Raw genomic sequence first — 25,112 nt, forward strand, 5'->3', positions numbered from 1 at the left:
CAGTTGTAGGTGTGTGTGTGTATGTGTGTGTGTGTGTGTGAGTGTGAGTGTGAGTGTGAAGGTGTTCATCTCATCTCTACAGGGAGTTCAGCATCCTCAGCTTCTTCTGAACACAGGGCGATGTTGAAGGAGGAGGAGGAGGAAAGACAGAGGCATTTTCTTTGGTCTAGCAAGACAGCTCCAAGCCCTCCTTCTTCTCCTCCTCCTCCTCCTCCTCCTCCATCTCTCTTTCTCACCCGCCACCTCCCGCTCCCTCACATTAATTCAGCGAGGTACTAAATATTTCTTTTAGTAGAAAAAGCGATTTCTTTCTCCGTGACTCGCTGGAGCTGCCGCTGCGCTCGCCAGCGCTTTCACCCTCTTCACACACCTCACCCCTCACCCCTGCACACATGGGAAGTGCTTTTTTTTATGGACTAGCCAGAATTATAAATGTTCAGCTGTGTTTATGGCTTATTAGGCAGTTACAGGAAGGAGGGGAGCATGTGTTTTATTGGCTTAATTGGGAAAGAACAGCTTCCTTGCTGCATTAGCACTATTTTCCTCTCATCAACGGCCTTGGCTGGCGAGGCGGCTGTGTGTGCAGTCAAAGGTGCCCTCGCTGTGCCATTCTTTCTGCTGAGGATGAGGAAAGGGCTTCTGTGCATGTGTGTGTTTGTGTGAAGAAAGGTGCGAGTTTGAGCACAGACATATTGATGCTAAACAACTGAGTAAAATCTTCTCTGTCGTGTGAATGTGAGGTAAATGCGTGTATGGTTGCTTTCTAAAGGCTAAGAGTGTAAGCATGTGTGCATTTGTGTGCGCGTGTGTGTTTGCAAGCAGACATGCGTCCCAGCACTTGACTCTGAAGCTGCTTCTTTCATTAGTCAAGAGGAGAGGATCCTGGATACTCCTTTGAGTCTGACAACACAGAGCGATCTTGTAGTGTGTTTTATCTTTTTTTTTTAATCCCTCCTTCCCGCCTTACACCACTCCATCCCTCCCCAAGTCCTTTAATTCCTCCCCCTCTCTCACCTCCCTCCCTTTCCGGCGTGTGTTGCGCTCTGTCGCTCCCCCAGCGTCTGAGGTGGAGACTAAACAGTCGAGTTATTTATTGTGATGTTTTCGTGGCCGCCTGGTTTAAATAACAGTTTGGTCTCTCTGCAATCCTCCCTCTCATCTCTCTGCCTTTATTCTCTCTTTTTCGTCGCTCGGTCTGTCGCTCTTTTTCTTGCTCTCTCCTTCTTTCTCTCCCCCCCTCCACACACACACACACACACACACCCCTCCTCCCATCACGCTCTGGATAATGGTACATTGTTAACGGGCTGTCTATTGTTTGTGTTGTGTTCTTGGCTAAGTGGAGGGTGAATAGTTTTTAGATGACAAACATGTAAGCTCACTGCCAGCCATTCTGATCTGCTGGGCTGGAGCTAGTTATACACAGAGCCATCTGAAGCCCGCTTACCCTCAGTCAGAGGAGATTTACAGTGTATGATGGTGTCACAGCATGAGCTGGGTGTGTATGTGTGTGTGTGTGTGTGTGTGTGTGTGTGTGTGTGTGTGTGTGTGTGTGTGTGTGTGTGTGTGTGTGTGTGTGTGTGTGTGTGTGTGTGTGTGTGTGACAGACTTGGCCTCACTGATTGGCATTTAAAAGTTCTTGCGCCAAACTGTTGTTTAGATTCTCGGTTTGCAGATGAATATGCACTTACTCTCATCACTCTCATCTCTAGGGACAGAAAGCAGCTTGTACCCAGTTTAATTCAGTTTAGCCAACTCAAGGGGCGACATGGCTCCATTATATAAATCAGAATAAAGAGTTCACCAGCTATTTTATTTACCAGAATATTTGTGGTCATCTGTAAGCAGTTGCTGTGTGCTGGAAAAATTTGGATGGGTTCAGTTCCATGCATTAGCTTTAATATCATTTTCATCACCTACACAACAGCTAAATATCGTCTCCATGGTGCATTCAAATTGATGTTGTATTCAAATGGCCAATCAGTAATGTCACCAAAAATTAAAGGTGCATTTGCATTTAAGCATTCAAAGCAAAATGATGACAATGGGCCTTGTGTGTGTGTGTGTGTTACTGATCGTAATGGAAAGAAACTATTGTGAACGGCAATTTCAGATTTTAAAATTTAGACCATGAAAATAGCTTTGGCCTTGAAAGTTCATGTCGTATCTACAGTTCAGAGCGAATTTTCTGTAATATTTACTACATCACATCGTATTTTTCACTGTCACATACTAAGTTATGGTGATCAAATACACTTTTGATTGAAAATCTGATATAATCTCAACAGTATAAGAAATCACTCTCACACGCAAACACACACTCACACACACACAGCTACACATATATATCTGTATAAGGTACACAAATAAACTGACCTACCACCAAACCTTCAGAAATCCCATCTTCTGTGTCTCTGTAGGCTTTTTAGACCTAGATCTATCATAGCTGAGTGATGCAAGTGTGAATGTATGTGTATACACACACACACACACACACACACACACACACACACACACACACAGCATTTATGGCAGCAGCTCCATCGTAGATGTGATGGAGGGTGTGAAGCTGCATTTTAATGGATGATTATGTTTTATGTTTTCTCTACAATGACCCGCACTGACAGACCAATACTGTTCCCCTCCCGTCCCACACGTCCAACACACACACCCATACATGCATTTCCACTGCTATGACTACCCCCCTTCATAATATCCAGCCACCATATGCCCCTCACCCCAACCACCCTAACACAGACACACACACAGATACACACTTCCATTCACCTCCCCAGCCTCCTCCCCTCTCACCCCGCGCTGTGTTGGGGTGACATCAGGTGCTCTCCTCTCTCCTTGGGGCAGAGAGGAGCGTGACTTAACATCCAGCCTTTATAGTAAAGGACATTCTCCTCTCTATTACCTACTGATGGAAAGGTCAACCAGCATGAATAGAAAGGTTGGACCTGCTCATGATGTAAAACGCATTCTCTTCTCTTCTCTTCTCTTCTCTTCTCTTCTCTTCTTTTCTCTTCTCTTCTCTTCTCTTCTCTTCTCTTCTCTTCTCTTCTCTGTGCCCTGTCAGCACTCTCAACTCCTTACCTCCCTTAATCTGACACACATAATAAGCCTGATAGAAGGATAGACTGAAAGACTGACAGGGCTCTGTCAAAATCACATTCTGTCAGTGTGAAGGGAGGGAAGGAGGGAGAGAGAGAGATACCACTCCTCTATCAGTGCTGAGTGGCAGAGCAGGACAAAGAAGAAATTATTTTGAATTCTGAGGACCATTAGCATGACTATAGATGCATTAAAATGCTAGATAGTGGGAGCAGAGAGGGGAGGTGGGTGAGGCAGAGGAGAGTGCATGAAAGAGGGAAAGTGGAGGGAAGAGCATGATGTATGAGTGAGTGCCTGTATCATAGTAACATGAGTCCATCCATGGATGCTAACTCAGTCTGTCCCACTTTTACAGCAGTTAGAGCTCATATGGCAGTGGGGAATTTGATCAAATTGTTTTGCTCACTCACAAGTGGGCAAGCCATGATTGTGGAGCTGTGTAGTACTGTTGGACTCCAACCACTCCTCCATCCTCCACTGTGCCCTGTTAGATGTGGAGGACAGTGGAGAAATGGTTAAAATACACAACGACCAGGCTTCTTTGGAAATGCAACCAAAGTTGTTGCCAAATGATAGCACACTCCACTAAACCACAAGCAAACAAAGTCAATTGCGGTTGAGTTAACTTGTCACCCCAAAACACATTTCTTCCATTTGCTCTTGTTGCTGTTGTTTTGTCTTAGTTGTTTGTTTGTTGTTTATGATTACACTTGATTGAATCTTGGACCTTTTTTCATACTGTGAAGGACTTTGTATGAGCCCTGGCCTCCCTACTTTTCTGCACGTGACCTCAGGTACATAGCTTACATCACCAATAGAGATTACACTGTACAAATTAGCACCATATACACACGTATTTGCACACCACCTTCAGACCAGCTGTAACCAAACATATTCTTGATATAGCATCTACCATTTTCACAGCAGCTGATTTACTTGTAACTGCTGTGAACATAATAATCAGCAACATCTAAAGTGATATGTGATAGTGAGTCTTTCTCTGTCACACAGTGACGTGTTTCATGTTCAGCAGCAATAATTTGTTTGGAATGAACAGAAGAAGAAATGACTAGAGCAGTAACTACAAACACTTTAAAAATAAAAAGAAACTCATAGCAAATCAAGGGCAACACTGTCTTCATTAGTTATCTCTGGGAAGTGCAGTGCAAAAATGGGAACCACCAATCAGAAACCATGTTTCACTAAAGAGATTTTTTTTTTAATGACACTATTAACATGAGTTAAACAAGATGTGAAAAGTTTCTGGTATAGTGTAATGCAAAACTATAGCATAACTAAGATAAAATATTTTACTTAAACTCTTTAAAGGTGCACAAATAGATTTTTGGTCACAGGGGGCAAAAACAAAACAAGCTGAGAGACGCACACTCCTAAAATATTATTGCTTAATAATGTATGGATAAATAATTACCAGTTTATACAACCAGCAAACACAACTTTTTCTGGCCACTTGTTGAATATACATTTTGTAATTACTCTGCTTTTAGCTTTGGTTTGCTCTCCACCAACACCGACAAAAAATGTCACAGTTTTTAGCTGCAAGTCATCCAGCTTCTTTCACCGCCTGCTTGTTAACTTTGTCTGTCTTCTGTTTGATGCTGAGCATGTTACATACACTGGGTTTACCAGTGTTTGAAAACATGTACTTTTCTGTGGCTTGAAATGAGGCTGATGATGAGAGTACCGACCAAACCGCAAATGTGCAGACAGTAAAATCAAAACAATGAGCTAAATGGGGCTAAAAAAAAAAAAGCTTTGTACTGTTGCAGAGTTGGTTAGTAATTCTCTGTTAGTTCATTACCACGAGCAACCACCTTACATTTTATATGTAATAAATTTATTATTTAGTATTAAAATGAAAACCCCAATCAATGGAGCTTTTGCTCAAATTTAGAAAAGAACATCTGCACGGTGTAGTCCACTTTCCTGCCAAAAATAGCTGGTCCAGCAGAGTTCACACACATCCGGCTGATGATTCCTCTGTAGTGCAAAAAGCAGCACCTTTCTCCCCACATCTGCTATTAGACTCTGCCATTGTCTGTGTCTTAGCTGTGAGCTTTAATCTAATAAAGTGTGTGTGTTTGGGCACAAGTGTGTGTATGTGTGTGTTTCTCTATCTGTGTGTGTGCAAATCAATAGTGATATATAATTCACTGCATCCCGGCCCCACCACTCTTTATACCCGCACATACTGCCTATTTAATATTGCATGAGGACACACACACATACAGAGCTGGGGGCAGGGGGAAGGAATAGATGTGTGATGTGTGTGTCCGCGTGTGTGCGTTTGCGCGTGTGTCCCCTTAGGATCGTAAAAGAGGGTCTTTTACGCCCCTCTAACCCTCTCTCCCTACGTGATCTGAGTGCAGCGTTACCTCTTTAAACTTCCCTTTCTTACTCTTCCATCACTTTTCCCACTCTTTCTCTGTCTTTTCTCATTTTCCTTCTCTCTCTCTCTTTCTTTTCTAATCTTTCTTTTTCTTTTTCTTTCTTGTGTCTATATTCGTCTCTCTCTCTCTCTCTCTCTCTCTCTCTCTCTCTCTCTCTCTCTCTCTCTCTGTTTCTCTCTCTCTCTCTCTCTCTCTCTCTCTCTTTCTCTCTCTCTCTCTCTCTCTCTTTCTCTCTCCCTCCCTCCCTCTGTATTGTTTTGAACCTTACCCTTGGGGTCTTCACATTCACTCTTATTCTGTGTGAATAAATAAGAATTCATCTCCACATTTAAATAGCTTCAGGGTTTCTGGCACACACACTCATACACACATACACATACACACACACACACACACACACACACACACACACACACACACACTCAGTCATGTTTATAAATCATTAGAGTTTGGGGTCACCAGGGGTCACATCTCTCTCTCTGGCCACCATGCTCCATCCTGATTGGTTGTTGACACTGCGGGCCACTCACCATGCCTGTTGGCTTAGCTGTGCTTTTACCCTCACCTTGCCTCCAGTGTGTGTTTGTGTATGCTGAATTATTTAACAGTTACTGCCTCTGTGTATGTATTTCCATATGTGTCTGTCTGTGTAGGTGTGTGTGTGTGTGTGTGTGTGTGTACAGAAAAAGCGCAAACACTCAAATGCCCCCTGTCCTCCACATCCTATTTGTTATCTTAGAGTTTCATCAGGTTGAAACATACATTATTCTCATTCACTTTCACATACAACCCCCATACAACAAACACACACAAATATGCACACAAACACACACACACACACACACACTTTTCTCCTCGTCTTTCGGGCCTCTACATTCATATTTTATCGCCTTATGACTCTCTGTGAGTTGCTTCAGTGTGTTTTATTGCAACATGAAAGAGCCGCTCCATAAACATGTTAATGGCTTTGATCACATAATGAGCTGAACAAATAGGAAACAACAGGGAGATTAAACAGAGTAAGAAAAAAAAATCTGTATGCACTGTACAATCTTAGTTTGTCTGAGTGGGAGCTAATTAGTGGTTTACGCTGCGCCATTCTTTTACACTCGGAGACTTGGCATAACAGGAAGTAGCACTGGTGATAGTCAGGGAGTCAGATTTATGCACACATTTTAACACAAACACACACACATATCTACAGTGGTATTTGTCATCATGATAACATCCGCTCATGACAGAGAGCAAAGGAGGGAAACAGTTAATTGAACAAAGGCTCTAATTAAATTGGGTTATTTATTTTTAAATTATTAATTGTTTTCCTTTGTTTAATTGATTGGGGAAGGAAGGAAGGAAGGAAAGAGAAAGAAAGAAAGAAAAAGAAATGTCGGTGGGAAAAGCACAGGTGTAAATAATAAGATTAATGATGAATTCCATTTAGCAGCTTCACTTTCAGGGTCCTGGCACTGTGTATGCTGGCTCACTATCACTTTGTCATAACTTACTGTGATTCTTGAATATAACAGAGCCATTGTTAATGTTATTAGTAAGACCTGTTATAAACCTCACTACTTTAAAATTCAGGCATAACTGACATAATAACAGTGGCCCTTGGGCAAGGCTCTTATTTTAAAAGTACAATATTAACAAATCATTGTAAAAGCGACACACTGTATTTGGTGTAAACAAATGACAAACAACTTAGGTCATTTTTCCCAACTCATAGGAGCGTTGCACACCTACTGACACCAGGAGATGTGCCACAGGTTAACTGTTAAAAAATAACTAACTTGCCCTTTTATGATGTGACAGTGTTATGGCAAAGGTTTGGTTGTAAGTGAAAATGAAAAGCAATCTCTGGTGTCAGTGTCCGTCGTTCTGTCAACCAATCCAATCCATCCACAAACATCTCAGCCTCTTTTGTGCATGAACTTTGTTACTCTATAACAATGCCACCTGAGAAAGAAGACCAATGCTCCTTTTCCAGTCACTTTTTACTCTTTACCTAACTCTACCTTCTCCCACCAAGAGGAACCGAGAAAAGTTTTAAGTCTGATCGTGGTAGAACCGCTCTTTCTGCCTCCTCTGTGTGCTGTAAAGCTCTGCTGATGATTTACAACAAGTCTTATCTAAATGACAAGTCTAAATACAGCATGGGAGCTGCCAGTCATATTAGCAATGTGAGGTAACAGGAGTAACATTAGAAATCAGAGTACAGATGATTTTTTTTTTTTTTTTTTTAGTGGTGATGCAGCACTTTTAAATGGTGAATAACAGGTAATGGCTTGTTCTTGTAAAACCGCGCCTGTTACTGTAGATGTAAAGACAAGTAATACGGTGAGGAGAGGAGTGATAGAGGTAAGTGGAGGAGTGTAGATTTGTTTCTATTTTCATCATTATCTATTCCTCTGCAGTCTTTCTGAGTGGAGCTCCTTGTTTAGGAGTTGTAGCTTGTTTTGTAGTCAGTGTGTGTCATTTCTTCTTCTCTCTTTGTTGTGTTTTTGTCTTCTTTGTACTTCTTCCTCTATGTTCTTGATCTGTGAGGTGTTGTGAGTTGTTTTGTCTGGTTAATTACCTACACCCCAGTTGGGAGGTGAGTGTTTGACAGTTGTGAGCGCCATACGCATGTGTGTGTGTATGTGAGTGTGTGTGGATGCGTGAGTGAGAAAGAAAGAGAAAGCCTAGGGAAGCAGGCGTAAGTCTGACTGTATTGCAAGACCCCACTTATGTGACAGCGTGTAGACATGATGGCTTTGCTGTCGTTCAGGTACTAGACGGCATTGCTGTCACTCTCTCTCTCTCTCTCTCTCTCTCTCTCTCTCTCTCTCTCTCCCACACACACACACACACACACACACACACACACACACACACACACACACACACACACACACACACACACACAGACAGTGAGGAGTCTCCCATTGTACTTTGTCTCTTGCTGTCTCTTTCTGTGGAGGTGGTATTTCTTTGATCACAGCAGCGACACTGATTAAAAGGAATGATGCCTGTAGTGAAGGCAGTTGTATTTATAAGACTAAAGGGGGACGAGGTAGCATCTTTCACTCTCACATCTCCCACTGCCCCCCATCCCCCACCCCCAGCTCTTTTTCTTAATTTCTCTCTTTATTTTTCTCTTTGCTCTCACTTGCTCTATTTTAAATACTCATCCTACAGTCTAGTTCATTTCTGTATCGCTGGCAGTGCGGCCCACTGTTTTCAGCGGTATGTATGTGAACATGTTGATGTGAATGTGTGTGTGTGTTCCTGCATGCTAAGCGATGTGCCAGATCAGGTAGTTTTGAATAGGACAGCAAAACCTGTCTCCTTCTTCCCCTTCATCTCTCTTTAACAAGTTCATTTATTCATGAGGGTGAGCACACAAACACACACACACACACACACACACACACTCACAGACATGCTTGCATGCGCACACACACCTTGGTTGGGTGGCAGGAGGATAGACTGTTGGCAGATGAAAGAGAGACTTCCTGAGCTGTTGTTAAATAGTCTGTCACCATGACACACATACACAGACTATCTACCACATACACTTGAACTGAAAGTTTGTGAAAAAAAAAAAATGAGCTGCTTTACTCTCAGATTTATAGATTTTAATTATTAAAAATTTAAAAGAGAAAATAATAAGCATTAATTATTCATAAACATCATGTTAATTGGTTCTTGAATATTCAAAACAAAACAAGTCCATGAATATTCAGATGTATAAAGAGAGGATTAGAGAGCGCAAATGAAGAAAAACGTGCTCTTCTAATGAGAGGAAAGGAAAAGACAGGAAAGGAAAGGAGACAGGAGAGGAAAGAAGAGAGGAGGGCAAAGGGAAGAAAAGGCAGAAATGTAATCGGTGTCTGAGAGGAAAGCAAAAGAGGAGTGGAGGATGGGTTGAGGAGAGGAGGGGGGAGAAAATGAGTGAAAATGAATAAGGAGGGGAGGCTGCACTGTGGAGGAGAGAAAATGAGATGAGGAAAAAGTGACGGTGAGGAGAGAAAAGCAAAAAGAAAACAGGAGAGAGTCTTTTGTGTTTTCACCATGATGGATGACAGTGTTGACTAAATGAGCTAAATTAGAAGCTTTTTCCTGCAACTCTGTTGAAATATTATTAACACACAGCAACTTTAGTGAAACATATGATTCAGCTGCACATAATGACCTTGGCTATTGATATGGGAATAGAGGGAGCAGTGGTGTTTTTACACAGGAAGAGTGGGGGGTGTATCACATGGTCTGTTGCAATGCAGGTCTCCGTTATATTCTGTCATTAAAACATTAACTCCTCAAATGCCTTACTATACACCCTCTCCTACACACACACACACACACACACACACACACACACACACACACACACAGACACACACACAAACTTAATAGCTTTAATTAGCTGGGCATGTGTCCAGTCTTGTAATTAGCTAATAACAGCAACATGGATGTGGTTAATTAGCGGTAGGAGGCGCTTGTGAATTACAAAGCCAACGACACCATTACTGCAGAATAACACAGCTAAAAGCTACGGTAGCTCCTAAGGACAAAACACATACCAGACAGAATTCGCAGACATTAAGGGAAACACACTCCAAATTCAGAAATGCGACAAATACAAAAACAGTAAGTGGACACGAAAAGAGCTCCTAGATGCTATAGGGGGAGTGATGGGCTTGATTTGGATAAACAATATTATCCAGGTACTTTTACAGAACCTGAAAGTGAAAGTGAGTGTAGTGGAAAACCTGCTTTCTAATTTGTAATATATATCTAAAAAATGAATAAATAGGGAAATATGGATTGTACTGCCTCTGTTCAGTTTTTCTATATTTATATATTTATTTTTGCTGAAATGTAGTGATGCATCTGTACATATTAGAAACCCCGAAGTCCACCAAGGCAGGGCTACTGTTAAACTGTCCATTAAAAATGTATTTACAACATATTCAGCCTTACCTTCGGACAAACTGGCAGGAACAAATATCATATTTCAACTTTAAGACCGTTTATTTTCTTTCGAAAGCAATTACAACATATTTCAAAATACTATAGACAGCAGAGCCAGCAATAAAGAGACTGTTCTCCCCAGGACGATGGCGCTATCTATCTCGGTAGCAGGACCGCAAGCTGCGGAGATGATTGGCCAGTCTCAACTGGTGTGGGGGAGTCCGCGCATCTCTGAAAATGTCAGAGCAAATTTCCAAACAGACACTGTTTGGATATACTGACCATATATTCAAAATTTAAGAGACTACTTTTTGTCACCTGAAAAATATCAACATTTAACAAAGGGTTAGGTTAGAGGTACATACGCAAACGTATCTGTAACGTTGCTCCTTATCCAAATCACTCCCTCTCATGTCCCAGGGAGCCTCCAGTGCAGCAATTCTTCTTGTTTTCCGTGTTTGTATGAGTTTTCGTATTTGTTGCATTTCTGGATTTGAGCCATGTTTTCCTTAATATATGTGCTTTCTCTCTTGTGTGTGCTTTGCCCTTATGGGCCACCGTAGAAACCACTGCTATCTGAAATACATAAACAAAATTACTTTTTTTAATCAGAAATAATAATTATCAGCAATATTGTGTATTGTTTGAAGTCTGCATTGTTATGTGAACATTTATCAGAAGAAATGTTGTGGATTTGGCTACATCCACTGTCTAATTATCCCTCCTCCCTTTCTCTTCTCTTTTATGCCTTCTCCTGTTCTCCTGGTGCTGCTGTGATATCTACAAAGGTAAGAGAAATGTGCGCTTTTGTTTTACAATTAATGTCTTTAAAGGAACAGTACATCATTTTAGCTTAATCTCTCATTACACATGAAAAGGGACAGATTATCTGAAGAGCTTGTCATCTTTCTTCCCTTCCCTTCTCTTCTTTTCTCTTCTCTTCATCCTCCTCTCTCCTCCTCCACTTAATTGGTGCCCCATCAACCCGTTAATCAAATTACTTCTGAACCAAAATTGACAGTTTTCATTAATTATAAAGGATTATTCTAATTGCAATTCAAATTTATTCATTTACAACAGACGGCGCTCAGTAATATTTCAGTGAATTAGCATATTAAATGGAGTGGTTCGTACATTAGTTATGGTAATGTATGCATATTTCCTTATTTGGACCGGGTGAGCCATATGCGTGCCACGCGGGCAGTTTGTGTATGTGTTTGTGTGGATTTGTGTGTGCGTGCGCGCACAGGTGAGGAACTTCACCGGTGTTTAATTTGTTTGACAAACGTAGCGGGAGTTAAATCCTGCAACCTGCCCCGTACCTCTTCCTCACCTTCTCTTCTCTTTTTCCCTCTCTCTGTTTCTCCTTCCTTCCTTGTGACTCTCCTCACCTCATTTCCTTTTCCTTTCCCTTCACTGCTCATCTCTTCCCGTTAAGGTCACAATCTGACCTTTAGGTTGTTGTCCTCCAAAAATAAACCTTTAAGAGCAAAAGCCCTCTTTATGTTTGATATATCTTTATCTTTTTTCTGTCATTTATTTTTATATCATGCTTTCAGTGACTGACTGACTGAAAGAAATTACATTAATCATCACTTTGTTGTTTCAGCGTGATGTAAACTTTATAGTTGAGTAGATCTGTATCTCTGACAATTAACAGTGAGCATTTGAAAACAAGCAAATGGAGTTTTTGATGTCAGGTATACAAATCTGTTTTGTCCTGTGCACCTCTGTCTAAAGAGAGTCAAAGAGAAGGTGAAACAGACACCAGGGGCAAAGAGAGGAGAGGCGATCTGTGGCAGTTTGTGTTAAATAGGTCACCCTGAGTGAATGGTCTGTGTCCAGATCAGACTGGAGTTTTTCCTAAATATTTCATTTCACCAAGATGTTGCGACTAAATAAAATATCATCCCTTTAAATAGACAAGGTAACAGGATAGAGTATACACATAGTCCTCTAGTAATGCGCACATACACACCAATTGATGCAGCCGTAGAGAAATATACTGACACACTGACACTTAGACACACAAATATGCTGAAACACAGGATGCTGCCTCTTTAACCTACAACACATCCTGTCAAGGGTAATTTAACATGGATTTTAAATGAAAAGCTTTTCTATGTATATAAATACGAGCACACTTTTACAGTATATTTACTCACCAAGAAGTCCTTACCAATTCATTTGTCACTGCCTTCCAAAATGAAACCTTTACATAAACGATTCATGTGAGTGTTTACTGATCTGCCAGTTGTATGGTCAAGGTTTGGTTTAGGCAACTTCAACTTTTGTTGAAGATTGTGGTCAAGACTAAGAGAAACCAACAGTAACTGCTGGTAGGAGACAGGATGTGAACAGCGGTCTCCAGTGGTCAGACCACAAGAGGTTTCGTGGTTCTGTGACAGCTTCATGCTTACATGGGCTTTGCTTCTGAGAGACACCAGCCATCTTTGCATGACCACAAGAGGTCTTTGTCAGGAACATGCAAACAGGGGATGTCTTAAGTTTTTGAGTTGCGCAGTGCTATCGTTTTTCTGCTGAGGACGCGCAAACAGATGTGTAGTGTTTTGTTAAATGAGTGGCAACATGAAGCAGAAAGAAAGAGTCAGATATGACAAGGAGAGGAGCAAGAAAAATCCAACCTGGAGCCAACACACATGCCACATCTCTGAGTGGAGAGGAGCCTGATGAATGTTTTTCTCAATCTGCATCATTATGACTGAGAAATTCCCCTGGCAGCAAGTGAGTGTGTATGAGTGAGCGAGAGATGCAGGCAATCTCACAGGCAGTGAACCTGTGTGTGTGTGTGTGTGTGTGTTTGAGCAAGTGACTGATGGAGAAAGAAAGAGACAGGAGGAGAGAGGAGGAAGAGGTTCCTGTCAATATCACTTCCTTCATCACTCCCTTCCTCTCCTCTCTTCCTTTTCTTACCCCCCACCCCCCATGAATTATTTGTAAGACCAATGACAAAGGAACACACACACACACACACGCACGCACACACACACACACACACACACACACACACACACACACACACACACACGCACATGCACAAATGCAGAAAGCCCTTCTAGTTTACTTTATCTGCCTGCAGCCCTGCAGGTCCCTGGTGCTGTTCTCTTGCTACCACGTAATCACTAAGACTGTGTGAGTGTGTGTGAGCGTACATGGGTATGTGGGCGTGTATCTGCATGTGTGAGAATATGTGTATGTGTGTGAGTTTGTTGGTAGCGATAAACTATACCTGTGTGAGACCAGCAGAGAGAAGTAAAAAGATAGAAAGGCTGAGCTTTAGATCGATTTGAGGTAAGCTATGTGTATGTGCCTGTGTGTATGTGTGTGTGTGTGTGTGTGTGTGTGTGTGTGTGTGTGTGTGTGTGTGTGTGTGTGTGTGTGTGTGTGTGTGTGTGTGTGTGTGTGTGTGTGTGTACATACATGTTTGGCCTAGAGCTAGTGATCCTTTAGCTGCTCACCCTTCACTCACTTTCCCCGCCTTGCCTCTCCCCTCTCTCCTCTGTCCCTCCTTCCTCCTCCTCCTCTTCTCTCCTTTTTTCTCCTCCTCTCCTCCTCTCCCCCTCCCAAATCAATCTCTCTCATCTATAATTCAACAGTTTGCCTTCAGCCTTTAAAATATACACCACAGTAACCTCCTCTCTCCCTCAAAGTCTGTCTAGCCCCCTCATCTTTGCCCTCACCTCCTCACTGTTTCTCTCCCTCCGGTGAGTAAGACCTCACATCGTGTTGTAATTTAATCTTATTATGGTCTCTAACTGTTCAGTGGCATCGCAGTGCCAGAGTCCTGGTTAATTTCTGATTAAGGGTCAAGACGACTTTCTTGGTTGCGACTCCTTTCCTGCAGCATCGCTGTTCCTCAAGCATTTAACAAAGTTCATGAATATAAAGGAGAATAATCCCTTGCATCTGCATACCAGTAACCCTGACAGTGATTCTATGGGTTTTTAGTGTATCTACAACATCACTGTGGATGTCAGAATTGCAGTGGTATCAAGCTTTACACAAGGCTGTTTTTCTTAGTTCCTTGATAAGTTGACATTTTGCAGATTTACCAGGCAGCACAAATTGCTTGTTAGTGTTTTGGGGCATACCATAGCTTGATATAGTTACTCACTGATATGTGAAATATACGCAATGCATATGAAGTCCTTGACTAACGATAATTCATTCATCTGTATCTCATTAGGTCTCTGACAATTAGACACAGTCAGTGCTAGAAAGACAGAAATAGATTGGTAAACGCAAAAAAAAAAATTGTGTAAAGGACATTTTGAATGTACTTACTGTTGATTTTACCTCCAAATAAAGTGGTTTAAATAATCTTACAAATCTGTTGGCTTGTTAAACTGTCTGATCTAAGGGCATAGGTTTGGTTTTATCTTTGGAAAGACTTTTTGTTGTTGTTGTTGTTGGAAGGCAGTTGTGCACTTGCTCTCTGCTTCTCTTTTTCGGGCATCTTCACACATAGACACATAAGCAGCCTTGCTCTGCAAAAGGTTTATTAAATATGTATTTGCTGGTATAACTTGCCTTAAACCAGATTTATATTATGACCTTTACTCTGATATTAAATAGATATTTTTACATTTTTAAACATGAATATAAATCTGAGACAAAAATGTATATGTAGAATTAACGTGATAACGTTTCTAGAAAGTGTAGGAAAACATCTGTTTCAAATCTCAAATTTGTTGATTTGAGAGACACAACTCAAAAGTTTCATGACAGAGCCACAGACATTCTCAAGCATCAACATTCAGCTCCTGAACTTATGGACAGCAGAGCTCACCTGAGAGCCTGCAGCTCATCTGTCTGTGTCTCTGTGTGGCTCAGGCTGCTGCTGACTGGATTTTCAGAATCAAATGACGCCTGATAGCAAACAAATAAGTTGGACAAGCTGTGGTTGATTTACTTTGTGAATAATGTCCGTGTCTTAATGAGCCATAAGCCGTAGTAACTCTGCTCTTGACCTACTCGTGGAAAGGCGGAGGGAGGCATTAAATAGTAAATATTTGTTGAGTTGCTGAAAGTTAAATATATCAAGTATCTTTGAATAAATTAGCTTATATTAGTTTTGTCCAGTGAAGATGTTTTCAAGTCTGTGATGCTGAAAAGTTGAAACTAAAAATACTTACTGCTTCAGATTCACTGCTGTTCATCACTAACTCCACTACAGCTGCTGCTGGGTTGCAGCTGGTCAACAATGTGTAAGGAGCTGAGGGTTGCCAGATCTAAGTCAAGAATCCCCCCATATTCCAATCTTTCAGTCATTACTATAACGACCAGTGTTTTGCAGAAAACACACAAACCTGGCAACTCTGCAGTCTGGGTCTTGCGGGTTACGCTGTGGAGTTAGAATGCCAAGGTAGTTTCAGATTAGTAAAAACATTGTTCGGGACAATTCAGCAACAGTTCGATCATGGTAAGGACATGTCCCTACTCCACACTTGCCTGGTGGTGTGTGTTTCTTCCTCCATTGGCCAAAACAACAAAAATAAGACCCCAGCTGTAAGAGGTTGTTATCATCATTCATTACAGTGGGAGGGTTGTTTTCTCTGAAGTTTCATTATTTGACTGTGGAGATCAAACAGTCCAATTTTCAGTAAATTGGCATTTAATGCACAAATACAGTATTAACTCATCAAAACACAACTTTGTCCGTAAACTTACTAATGATCCTTCACTGAAAGAGTTGCTTCTTGTGGCCCATAGATAATGATTGCGTATCCCTCTAAGCAACATTGCCCTACCTTGTCACAAACTGAAGACATCAGCGTCACTGTTATATGTAACAGTGATGTAATGACACTTGTACAGGTATATGCCAGTGCTGAACAAGTAGTACAAGTTATTAATACTCAGTTTATCTCAGCCCTGGCAGACAATACGAGCCCCCTCGCACATTTCATACATTCTGGCTATCACCACCCTGGCCTGCTCTGTCATTTAAATATGCAGAGATGACAACAATGACAGCATTAATAGTAATGATAGCAATATGAAGCTAAGCCCTCATCATCATCATCATTAGCATATCTCCAGGGACATGAGCTGTGATTGACAGCTAGCTGGGTGTGTTTTGGGCTGCAGCTCAGCTATCAATTACCTCTGTGCATATCAACCATCATTATGTAAAGTAACTCCGCTTCGCTCGGCTCTGCTCAGTTCTCTTAAGTCCTGTTCCCTCACATAACTCTCTTTCTCTCTCCCATGAATTTTTCTCCCTCCCTCCTCCACTGGCTTTTTTCTTTCTTTCGCACTCCATTTCACTCCTAACCACTCTCCCTCCTTTACTCACACTTTTTCCTCAGTCTGGGCTTCTTATTCTCTCCACTCGTCTTCCCCGCTCTCATGCTCCTGTTACTTTCAGCGTTGCTCATCCATAGCTCTGTGTGTGCATGTGGATTTTTTCCCAGGAACATTTTTTCATCTTTTTTTTCCTGCAAATTAAAGCATTTTTTTTTGTTAAAGATGCACCGGACTGAGCATGGTCAGTGCAGTGTGGGAAACAAACACACACACACGTGCTCTTTTGTTAATTTCATAATGGGTTTTGTTACATGTCTTAACGGAAAAGTGTCCTTTTTGCTTTGGACTGTTGTTCAGTCAAAACAAGCAATTTGAGGATGTCACTTTGGCTCTGGGGGATAATTTCCACTCCTTCCTGACATTTTATGGACCAAATAATCAATCTTTTTACAGAGAAAATAATCAGCAGATTAATTAGTGATCAACATAATCCTTAGTTGCAGCCTTATGTTGATAAGCTCCTTGATATTCATTTACAAGGCATTTTTTCTTTACTTTACGCAATCTAATGTAATGTTTCACAACTGATTGGAGCAGTTATACAGATTAGAGTTTTCATTTTGGCTGTAGCAGTATATTTTCCAGGTTATGCAAGACTTGGTAAAAGTCACACATTATTGAACCAAGACTACAGTGGATTTCCAGTTATCCTTCCAAGCAAAATGAATTCATCCTCTTCCTCAGATTGCTCCTCGTCTCATTTCCTTCTTCTTCCTTCTGTTATTCAGATCTCCCTGGTCTTTAAATCTTATCAGCATACAAACAAGAAAGGTTTACCAGACTCCTGCTCTGTGACTATTAACTTTGCTGCACCAGCCACAACAAACCTGACTTCTGCATCTTGTTGTAACTGGACAAATAAATTTATGTTGCCCCATATCAACAAGCATTATCTCTGCTGAAGTGCCGTTGAACAAGATACTATAGGGCAAAGAAAAAACAAGCATTTCCTCCACAGGAAGCAATAGATTATCTCATTATTATGATTGTGATAACAGCCAAATAGAGGGCGTAGTAGTATTTCATATCCTTGTTTTTCCTACTGTTTGACTACTCCGATAGCAGGCACGGTGCCCAGCAATGCTATCTGATGTCATCACTTTAAACAATAACAAGCACTCAGTGTAAACAGGAAGCAGGAAGTTGATGTCTGACAGATGAACAGACTGAGAGGAAAACTCGCACTACACATATTAGCTCGATCAGCTATTTGAAATGACAGATGGGAAGGGAAAGCATGCTAACCTGAAAGACTGGTCACCAATATTGTGATTATAGTAACGGTATTAACATGTAGCTCTTATCCAGAGTGACTTAGAGTATTTAAAATATATTCAAGTATGCTTTGAATCATATTTACATGTTGTTTGCAAACAGTCCTCCTCTTCGTGCTGCATGGCGTTATTTTGTGAAGCGTGGCACCACCAGTAACTGATCAGTTACGGGCAGTTACAGTAGGCACACAGGCATTAGCAAGTTCTTTCACTCGCATGCACATATAGAAAGATAGTGAAAACCATCATTCTGTCAGAAAGCTCTGCCAAGAAACTTGGCAGGCAGGTGAAATAAGACATCTAAAGAAAGCAGGGAGACAGAGAAGAGACAGAGGAGACAGGAGCTGCAAAAGCACTGATCTGTTGTTCAGTTTGTCTGCACTAACTGACTCGCTGCAATTTCTCCACCTGTCAGCAACAGCTCACCAGAACGCTCTGTGTGTGTGTGTGTGTGTGTGTGTGTGTGTGTGTGTGTGTGTGTGTGTGTGTGTGTGTGTGTGTGTGTGTGTGTGTGTGTGTGTTTTGGACAGATTTTTTTTTTGTTTTTTTTTGTTTTTTTTTCTCTTCCAAGGCAGCATCGTTATTCTTGGCTCAGTAGAATAGCGAGTCTTTAGGGAATAAAACGGACACAGGCATCACACACACACACACACACACACACACACACACATCTATACACAGTCACACAAAGCTGGAATTCCCCCGGATGTCACCCTTGCCCTGTTGGCATTGTAACTGTTTAAATGACAGGAGAGTGGTTGAAACAAACTCCCACAATCCTCTTTCTTCATTCTCTCTACCATTTGTTTCTCCTTCGCACACTCTCTGTGTCCCCCTCCTCTTGTCTGCTGTGTTTCTCTCTCCACACATCCCAATGCCCTCTCCATCCCATCACTCTGTCACTTCCTGTCTCTCTCTTCAGGTCTGTGTTAGCCCAATATATTAAATATTAATGTCAGTTGTGCTCTGAGCCATAATTGCCATCTCAGCCTCTGAATAATGGATGTCACTGTGCCGTTCACTACTACACCATGGCTAACAGGCTAAAAAAACAGCATGCAACTGTGGTTTACTACATTACCATGGCAAGCAGACTAAATAACACTAGCATCCTAGTGTGGTTGATTACATTATCATGGCTAACGGGTTAAAAAAGCAGAATCCAACTGTGGTTTGCTGCATTGCTGTGGCTCAGAGGCTAAATAACACACAGCATCTCAGTGTGGCCACTCTGTCTCCTATAAATTCTGTTTGTATACAACTGAATTGCAACCTCAAACACGTTTTTTAGGAAACACAATCGCAGAATCACAGAATATTTTTTTTAATGACTGAAGCGCTACATTTATTAACGGCAGCTGAGTTGCCAGGAGGTAGTTTAGGTGGATGGAGGGCGTACAAAGCGCATGATTGTCACACCAGAGATCGGGCTTTGCATCCCTGTCTGAGTCCCGTCTGTGGTCAGGTTTAGGAAACAAAAATGCTTTGCTTAAGGTCAGGAAAGATTGTGGTTTAGGTTAAATGTAAATAAACACATCTGAAGTCAGTGTGGACTGTTTCTGTATTAAACCAGACCACAATCTTTCCCTAAAATTAACCAAGTACTGTGAGTGTCTACACATAATCATAAAAAAGTTTAATAATGCAGCAGACATCAAATATATTGTCTGTGAACATTTTACTGTTACATTCAGTATCAGCTTTCCAAATATGTAAATTAACCACATGCCGTCATTATGTTAATAAGAAATGTAATCTGGTCACAGTGACATTTCATACAAAGCTTATTTACTGTTGCAAATTAATTGTAAATAAACATATTTTTAGGAGGCAGGATTGAGTGGGGTTGATAGTTGAAACTGTGGATACACTGCCATTATTTATAGGCTAAAAAGTGACATTGTACTGTGGTAAACTTTTATACTGTGATTTACTGAATGATTTCACCGCTTCACTGGAGCAGGAAACTGTTTTTAACAAACAAGCTCTGATACGGTTCCTGTCCAGGACCAAACAGCAAACAGACAAAGGTAGTGACTTGCTGACTAAAGAACCAGATATTTTTCCCTGGAGTTGTGACCAGAAGAGGAGAATAAATTTTGAATGAACATTCATCAGGTGGCCAGAGGCATGACTTCAAATCAATGCTAATGTTGCTCTGTGTCTGCTGAATGAATAGGCAACTGTGATAAGGTGGTAATACAGTATGTCACGGCTGTGGGCTTATCAGAAATAGGGTCCTTCTTTTCCCCTCTTTTGTTTCTTACCACCTTTATTTTTTCATCTACCCTTCTAGCGCTTCCCTGTCCAGATGGTGTGTGTGTGTGTGTGTGTGTGTGTGTGTGTGTGTGTGTGTGTGTGTGTGTGTGTGTGTGTGTGTGTGTGTGTGTGTGTGTGTGTGTGTGTGTTTGCAGCATGCGGGGCTGGTGTCAGGTCAGCACTCTGAGTGCAGTACTCACAATATAGCAAAGGTCAACAGCGCTGTTATCACTTGAACATGATCGGGCCTCGGAGAGAGGGAGAGAGAGACAGAGGAGAGAGGGGGAGAGTGCTCCCCCTCCCCCACAGTCATTCAGACACTTATAATTGCCCGGTTTAATTGGAGGCCTCTTAACGACCAGTGACTGGACCAGCCAATCAATTCACACAAGGTGTCTGTGTGCGTGTGCCTGTGTGTGTGTAGCTGCAGGGCCTTTTTGTAGCTGAGTTGATTAGGCCAGATGGGGTCAAGTGAAGGGGGAAGAGGAACGCACACATACTGCATTAAAATGTAGAATATGTCCTGTAGGAATTCAGTGAGAGAAAACGCTCTCACAGGAAATGTACGAAAGGCAAACAACATAAGCCAACAATTGGCTAAAATTATTTGGTTTCTGAAGACACAAGAGAGGGAAATTAATGGAAGCATTTGCTTTCTGTACTGCGCTTTAAAGTACCCTGTGGGGTCTTTGACCACTACGAGGGCCACAGAGGAATGTTTTGATGAACGAATTTCGGTATTGTTTCTATATTCTGTTTCATCAAGTACAAAATACAAACTTCTTCATACTCTAAAGGGGTAGAGGTGACAGATGGAGGCAATGGTGAGCTGTAAAAGGCAGCAATGTGCCAGTAAAGTATTAGTTGAACAAGCTCACAAGCTGACGTGAACAATGCAGGTTTCAAAATATTCAAAAACAAAGGTTTTCCAATTGTTTTATAAGGTAAAAGTAAGACCGTTTTGGGTTTTTTTTTTTAGGAAATTAACTGTGTGTTTTAGTAAGAGATGTGTGTTGATGGTAAAGATGCACCCATCCCATTCTTTCCTCTCCCAGTCCCAATTCTGCTACCTTAGCTCAGCATAAACCAAGTACTGATCCAGTATTAGAACTTTTTTCTTTCTTTCTTCTTTCTTTTTTCTTTTTTAAATTTCTGTCCCACGCAGTGTGGAACTCATTGGAATAATTTTCATGTGAAGTAACAAAAGGCCCAGGGAATGCCGTGGCTCTGAAAACTGAGTCAGCAGCCTGCTGTGAATGAATGAATGTGACTGATTGCAGAAACACTAAATTTTATATTGACAATAAAACTGAAAATGAATGTCATTTCACTGCCAATACCTGATTCGCTGCATGAGGTTAGTATTGGCATCAACACCCATCTAGTGGATTGATTCAGTGCTTCCCTAGATGACTGTAAATAACACAGTGTTGTTTACAAAAATAAAACCACAGGGTACATTTAAGTACACTTTTGAGGCACGATAGTATTTTCATTTTGTGCGTTTTCATACTTTTCGTCCAGTAAATTTCAAAAGGAAATTTAATTTTATTCACTGTGCCCCAGCAATACGTAAAGAAGTTCGACTTACAGCAGCACCTGGACCACCAACAACATTCAAATGGTTCTTACATGTTATTACATAAATAATTTAACTCTCTGAAAGCAATTTTTCATACCAAACACTTTGAACATTTATTTTATTGATTTAGTCGTTTAAATATTTTCTTTTTACTGCAAGTAGATTTTAAATGCGGGACTTTTACTTGTATTTGAGTATTGCTAAGCGGATCTGAATTTTTTTCCCACCATTGCTTTAGTCTTTTTATATTTCAGGCAGATGAACAGCGGAGTGTGTGGGCCTCCCAACCACCTTCTTTACACAGAGATGTACAGGAGAGGGTCAGCTGAGGTGCTTGTGTTAACGCTATGCTAGTGTTGTGAGAAGGACTAGACAGTGGGAGGTCAGCAGGGGTCACCGTGGCTGTCCTCCGCTGTGATAGGCTGTCACCCAGGGGTGAGGGGTCAACATAATTAGGCATGCAAAATCCCAGCGCCGGTGTTCTAACGAAGCCTGAGCTCGTTAATGCAGAGTTTTACACTCAGACCTGCCACTGGGCTGTGCTGCACCGTCACACATGCACACACATACACTCACATGCGGAATACATGTTCCCACACACACATTCACAACCCATAAGCACACACCTCTGCTTTGTTCCGGTGGTCCAGCACAAGAGCTGTCATCTATTGAGCAGATGAGCACCAGGCTCAGCCACAAGGGAACGGAGGTGATGCAGACTTGAGAAAAGTTCAGATTATTTAGGTACACAGTTTTCTTACATAAAGATGAATACAGAGAGTGCACATGCTGATTAAATCCAATATAGCACAATAACTGGAATATTTGTGGAGCTAGTAATATTTGTTGCAACAGGGAGATTCACCTTTATCCTTGTAACTGTTGTGCAGTCACATTTCTTTGTTTCTGTCAAATTGTACTGAAAGAAATTGAAAAGAAAGATAAAGCAACTAAAAAAAGAGAAAAAAAAATGCTGTTTAGTTAAAAACAATGCAGTTGAAAGTAGGAGAGTACAGTGTAGAGACATTTGCTTTTATTGAGCTGTAACATAGAGATATAACAAACACATAAACATGTGTGTCTGTGTTGTGCAAGTGTGTCTTGTTGGTTTTGCCAGACTGGCCAGCTGGCTCACACCAAAACACAACCTGGATGTGTTTGTTTGCTGTTGATGGCCATCTGTGTGTTTGATTTATTCTGTAATATAGATTCATGACATATGGTCCCATTTAAAACGCCCAATGTCAACACAGTTCCCCTTTTTTAATGAAATGACATCAGGGTTAGCATCAGAAAAACACTTCCACCACATGCTGAAAGTTGTTTTCGAAAGTGTTTCTCAGTCATGTCAGGGATTAAGTTCATGTTCAAGAAAAACCTAAGAAAAGACAAAGGCAGCGGGGGTATGTTGAAGTTTGGATTCACAAAAGCATAAAACTGAAGGTCAAACCTAAGATTTTCTAAAACCTAAATTGGCTCACAGTCACATATTTTCACCAGTTTTGCTTGAGTGTGCTGTTTTATTCACCTTCTTGTATGTTCATCCAACACCTTTATGTGGCTTTTCAAAGCAGTTGGTGTGGATTTAAGAACGAAAGAAAAAAATGTTCCACATGAAAATTCCATGAGGAAATTCATTTTGAATTTTAAACAGTATGAAATATTAATTTCGGTATCTGTATTTGAGGATCTGTCTGTACTGTATGTTGGAGACTGGGCTTGAATTTGCATATCCTGAATGAAAGTAGTGGGGTGGTCTTCACTCTGACCAAATGTTAAACTGTTAACCTCATATATTGCCTGTTTGTCTCTGTTTCTATAGGTTCTTCCTCAAGTTTTTTCTCAAGTGCAACCAGAACTGTTTAAAGAACGCAGGAAACCCACGGGACATGAGGAGGTTCCAGGTAGAAACCACTACACTCCTTTACTCCTGTCACTTTATACTTCTTTGCCTTTCTGTGTGTGTGTGTTTGCATGTTCCTCTCTCTCCTTGCCTTTGTGCACATAACTCATAATAATACACACAACTTTATGGTTACTGTAACACATAAACACAGGAATGTGTGTGTATGTGTGCGCCTCTGTGTAAGTAAATAAGCTATCGTCGCCTTCACAGGAAACACGAGATCGTGACCCTGACTAGTCAGAACATAAATAAACACACAATGCAGAGAGACAGAGAAGAGGATATTAGAGAAAGACTGAAAGAAAGAAAGAAAGAAAGAAAGGAAGGTTGTGAGGTTATGAGTAAGAGTTAGGGCAGTGCAGTCTTTATTATTTCCTTATCTTCATGGCCAGAATACAATCAGGAAGACACCACTTGAGTCTGAGTGGAGAGAGAGCCCAAGAGATACTGATAGATTTATTACTAGGGCACGTGTGTGTGAGCGTATGTGTGTGTATTTAGGCTGGTGTGCACCCATGTGCATGTTTGTGTGGGTCTGTTAGCATGTGTGTGTGTGTGTTTGTGTGAGACAGGACAGAGAGACAGAGTCATACAGTAGCTAGTGTGTGACAGTATCTGTGCCTCTAATTGTGCAGCTCTATTGTAGTGGAACCAGAGAAGACAGCTCTGTTTCCCTGGGAGATAATTAAGGGCCGGACCCATCAGGAACTATTGAACAGGGGAGGATAGACACCACACACATGCACACAGACACACACACACAGTGTACAGTCACAATGACTTTGTGTGTGCTGAGGGTGATGGTAATAGCAGTGATAACGGGTTACATTTAAAGAGCTTTTCACAGTCTCATGCTTTTAACTCCTCTGTGCAATAATCTCTAGACCACCAACTTTGTAATTCCTCATTTTTGCTTTTCTTTTTTCTTCCCCTTTGCTCTCTCTCTGCTTTCTCTTTGCTCATCTCCCCCTTTCTCTACTCTTACCACTTTCTTCCTCCTCTTTTATTGCCTCGCTTTCTTTTCCCTCCAAACATCTATCTCCCACTCATTCTGTCTGTCCCCCCATTCTGTCCCATCCCCTGCTTCTCTCCAGGTGGTGGTATCGACTACGGTGAGTGTGGAGGGACATGTCCTGTCAGTGTCTGACAACATGTTCGTCCACAACAACTCCAAACATGGCCGACGGGCCCGCAGGCTCGACCCTGTGGAAGGAACACCGTCTTACCTAGAACACGGTAACACAGGAGTGTGTGTGTGTGTGTGTGTGTGAGTGTGTCTG

The 25,112-nt window shown here is 41.4% G+C and overlaps 1 protein-coding gene across 2 annotated transcripts in view; it reads left to right on the forward strand.

Moving 5' to 3' along the window:
• Positions 1–25,112, forward strand: part of LOC121190655 (transcription factor COE1-A-like) — an 86,141-nt gene that overhangs the window by 33,062 nt on the left and 27,967 nt on the right. For both annotated transcript variants that reach the window (XM_041051572.1, XM_041051573.1), the window contains exons 7-8: positions 23,749–23,830; positions 24,927–25,068. In XM_041051572.1, the coding sequence (XP_040907506.1) occupies positions 23,749–23,830; positions 24,927–25,068 (224 nt within the window). The remainder of the gene's footprint in view (positions 1–23,748; positions 23,831–24,926; positions 25,069–25,112) is intronic.

The sequence above is a fragment of the Toxotes jaculatrix genome, chromosome 12 (assembly GCF_017976425.1).
Source record: "Toxotes jaculatrix isolate fToxJac2 chromosome 12, fToxJac2.pri, whole genome shotgun sequence".
NCBI lineage: Eukaryota > Metazoa > Chordata > Actinopteri > Toxotidae > Toxotes > Toxotes jaculatrix.